At 41.0% G+C, this 3,065-nt stretch overlaps 1 protein-coding gene across 1 annotated transcript; it reads left to right on the top strand.

Annotated features, from left to right (window-relative positions):
- Positions 1–302: 302 nt before the first annotated feature.
- Positions 303–2,284, top strand: LOC100795754 (zinc finger protein SHOOT GRAVITROPISM 5). The gene is made up of 3 exons (XM_003530932.5): positions 303–792; positions 878–1,280; positions 1,448–2,284. The coding sequence occupies exons 1-3, from the start codon at positions 681–683 to the stop codon at positions 2,073–2,075; spliced, it is 1,143 nt and encodes a 380-aa protein (XP_003530980.1). The 5' UTR covers positions 303–680; the 3' UTR covers positions 2,076–2,284.
- Positions 2,285–3,065: the final 781 nt, after the last annotated feature.

The raw sequence follows: 3,065 nt of genomic DNA, 5'->3' as shown, positions 1-3,065 counted from the left end.
CTATTTTAATAAAAACATTTTTATTTTAGTTTCTTTATTATTTTAAGAATATTAATTAATATTTATTTTATTTTAAACATTATTTCAATACATTTTTTTGTTTATGTATTTTCTTATTATATCATAAATCTTATTATATTTATATGGTATAACACATTGGTATTCATTTAACATTTTTCAAAGAAAATAATAAGAAGGTTTGGGTAGTACGTGCGAGTGTGACAAAAACTTGAAGCTTACGTGTGTATTTGGGGGCTTGGCCTGTATTTAATATTTATGCATGCAAAGCGAAATTTTACTGTGTGATGAAATTACGAGAGAGAGAGAGGAGGGGATTTTGTTTCTTTGTGGGGATGCTTTTCTTCTGGAGCCCATAAAGTTTTGAGCTTTCAGATTGGGTCTCACTCTCTCTCTCTCTCTTTTTGAAAGTTTATTAAGGAGGGCCATACAGACAATACCTGTTGAAGATGAGGGTTGGAAGGAAGAGAGGAACCCAGAGAGATAAAGCTGTTGGAAAAAGCTGAAAGTGAGGTAACCGAAAGAGGAAAAAAAAAGCTTTTTAATTTCCTTCCTCTATTCTATTCTCTTAGTCTTAGGTACCCGTATCTATCATCATCTTCTCTAGCGAGCTCAGAGCTCATCCTGCTCCTTCTCTTAATTCTATTATCATACAACTAAGAATGATCGACATGTTAGTGATCCATAACTCATTACCTCCCACTTCTGAGGCCGAGAATGGTACTGCTGCTACTGCCACTAATAAAAGGAAGAGAAGGCCTGCAGGAACACCAGGTGCGTGCGTGCGTGCGTGCACGATTCATTCTATTTCTATCTTTTATATATATATGTTGATGATGTTGTGAATTAAACGATGCAGATCCAGATGCAGAAGTAGTGTCCCTCTCACCCAAAACCTTGCTGGAATCAGATCGTTATGTGTGTGAGATCTGCAACCAGGGATTTCAGAGGGACCAGAACCTTCAGATGCACCGGCGGCGGCACAAGGTGCCATGGAAGCTGTTGAAGAGGGAAACTACAGCGGTGGTGAAGAAGCGAGTGTTTGTATGCCCGGAGCCTAGTTGTTTGCACCATGACCCATGCCATGCTCTGGGTGATCTTGTCGGCATAAAGAAGCATTTCAGAAGGAAACACAACAATCACAAGCAATGGGTCTGCGAGAGATGCTCCAAAGGCTATGCGGTGCAGTCTGATTACAAAGCACATCTCAAAACTTGTGGCACCCGAGGACACTCTTGCGATTGTGGCCGCGTTTTCTCAAGGTACGTACGTACGTAATTCAGTCGATCACTCATGCCCGATGGAACCTTAAACTAATTAATTCAATTTTCCATTTCCTTCTGTGCGATCGATCATCTATTTTTGAATGCTCGATCGTCTACATATAAGTAATTAAGGATCTGAGATGAATGGATTCTTAATTTTGTAGGGTGGAGAGCTTTATTGAGCACCAAGACGCGTGCAACGTAGGGAGGCTGGGGCCAGAAACACAATCACAGGCACAGGCAGTGCAAGCAGCTGCATGCTTGTCTCGAACAGCTTCAAGCGAAACCAATTTCAGCACTGGTTCCCCTTGGCCACAAAGCGGTACTATAATAATTCCAAATCCCACCGTTACGGTAGTAGAACCCTCCTCATACACCATTGTCACTGCCGAAACCAACAACAAAGTCCACCCCAACCTGGAGCTTCAGCTCTCTAATACCACTCCTACTGCATCATCACAGGAAGAAAGGGTTCATCAAGAGCAGTTGAGGATTGCGAAGGCGAAGAAAGCGTTGGCGGAAGAGGCAAGGAAGCAAGCCAAGAGGCAAATCGAACTGGCCGAACTTGAGTTCACTAACGCCAAGAGGATAAGACAAGAAGCGCTTGCGGAACTTGACAAAGCCTATGCCTTCAAGGACCATGCAATCAAACACATCAATTCAATCATGCTTCAAATCACTTGCCGAGCTTGCAAGCACCATTTTCATTCGCCAACCGACGACCAAATCTTCTCCTACATAACACAAGCTCGCCAAGTACAAAAACATCGTCTCAAACCCATTATTAATTAACTCTTAATTAGACGACATCGATCCCTTCCTTCTTTTACTATTACTACTATGTCAAGTGAGTGCTATGGTTATGTACGTGTGGGATTAATAGCCAGCTAGCGAGGTGGTGGAAAAAATGTGGGTTATTATTAATGTAAATGTAAATTAGTTGCAGCTTGTGCCATGTTATTTAAATGCAGACTATAATATGATGAGCAGGTTTTGCTGGATGTACGTACGTATATATGGGTTAAATAATGTTGGTTTTTTAATTTGTAGATATAATATATTTGGTCTATATAGTACTAGTGTATTATACAGTAGTAGTATTGATTCTGGATGGTTAGGTTTTTCTCTCGTGCATTGCAATGAATGAGAGTCAGAGAAGCACTGAATTCCCGACCCTTTAGTTTTGGTTGTTTTGGATTATCTGTTTGGACTATGTGTAGATCTTTGTTGGTGGAAAGCGGAGAAGTCCTTGACAAGCATTAAAGAATTGTACTGGAGAAATTGAAAAGTAGAGAGAGAAAGAGAAAAGGGAGGGAATCCAGATACCATAGCATTGGACTGCTATTCTGGCGACTTATAAATGTGAATAAAAAGCAGCATGTTTTTCAGTGCCACTGGATGAGGGGTTAATGACAGTCGCAGACTCAGTCGTCCCTCTCAAGCGTTCAGACACAAACAAACTCTATTCATGATGACCACCTTAACGTCTCTTGCTTGCATCTGAATCAGGGCCATGACAGTTGTGGGCCGCGCGCAGAGAGAGAGAGAGAGAGAGAGAGAGAGAAGCAGCATCTTTCCAAATATGCAGAGACCATTCTAAGCTTTGCTTTGCTTTGCTTTTGGGGACGGACGGGTGGGTTACAAACGAATTGCAAACGAATTGATTTACTACTTGTGTTGTGTGTGACTGTGTCTGAGTCTGTGTCTGTGTGGTGTTATTTACTTACTATTAACAAAACAAAAAAGAAAAAAACTCTACTCTATTTCTATCACACACACATA

The sequence above is a fragment of the Glycine max genome, chromosome 8 (assembly GCF_000004515.6).
Source record: "Glycine max cultivar Williams 82 chromosome 8, Glycine_max_v4.0, whole genome shotgun sequence".
In the NCBI taxonomy this organism is placed as follows: Eukaryota; Viridiplantae; Streptophyta; class Magnoliopsida; order Fabales; family Fabaceae; genus Glycine; species Glycine max.
This window is presented reverse-complemented; position numbering and strand designations above follow the sequence as displayed.

Coding starts and splice junctions, on each gene's coding strand:
- LOC100795754 (XM_003530932.5), top strand. CDS start 681: ATGATCGACATGTTAGTGATCCATAACTCATTACCTCCCACTTCTGAG. Junction 793..877: donor AAGGCCTGCAGGAACACCAG/GTGCGTGCGTGC, acceptor TAAACGATGCAG/ATCCAGATGCAGAAGTAGTG. Junction 1,281..1,447: donor TGTGGCCGCGTTTTCTCAAG/GTACGTACGTAC, acceptor TTAATTTTGTAG/GGTGGAGAGCTTTATTGAGC.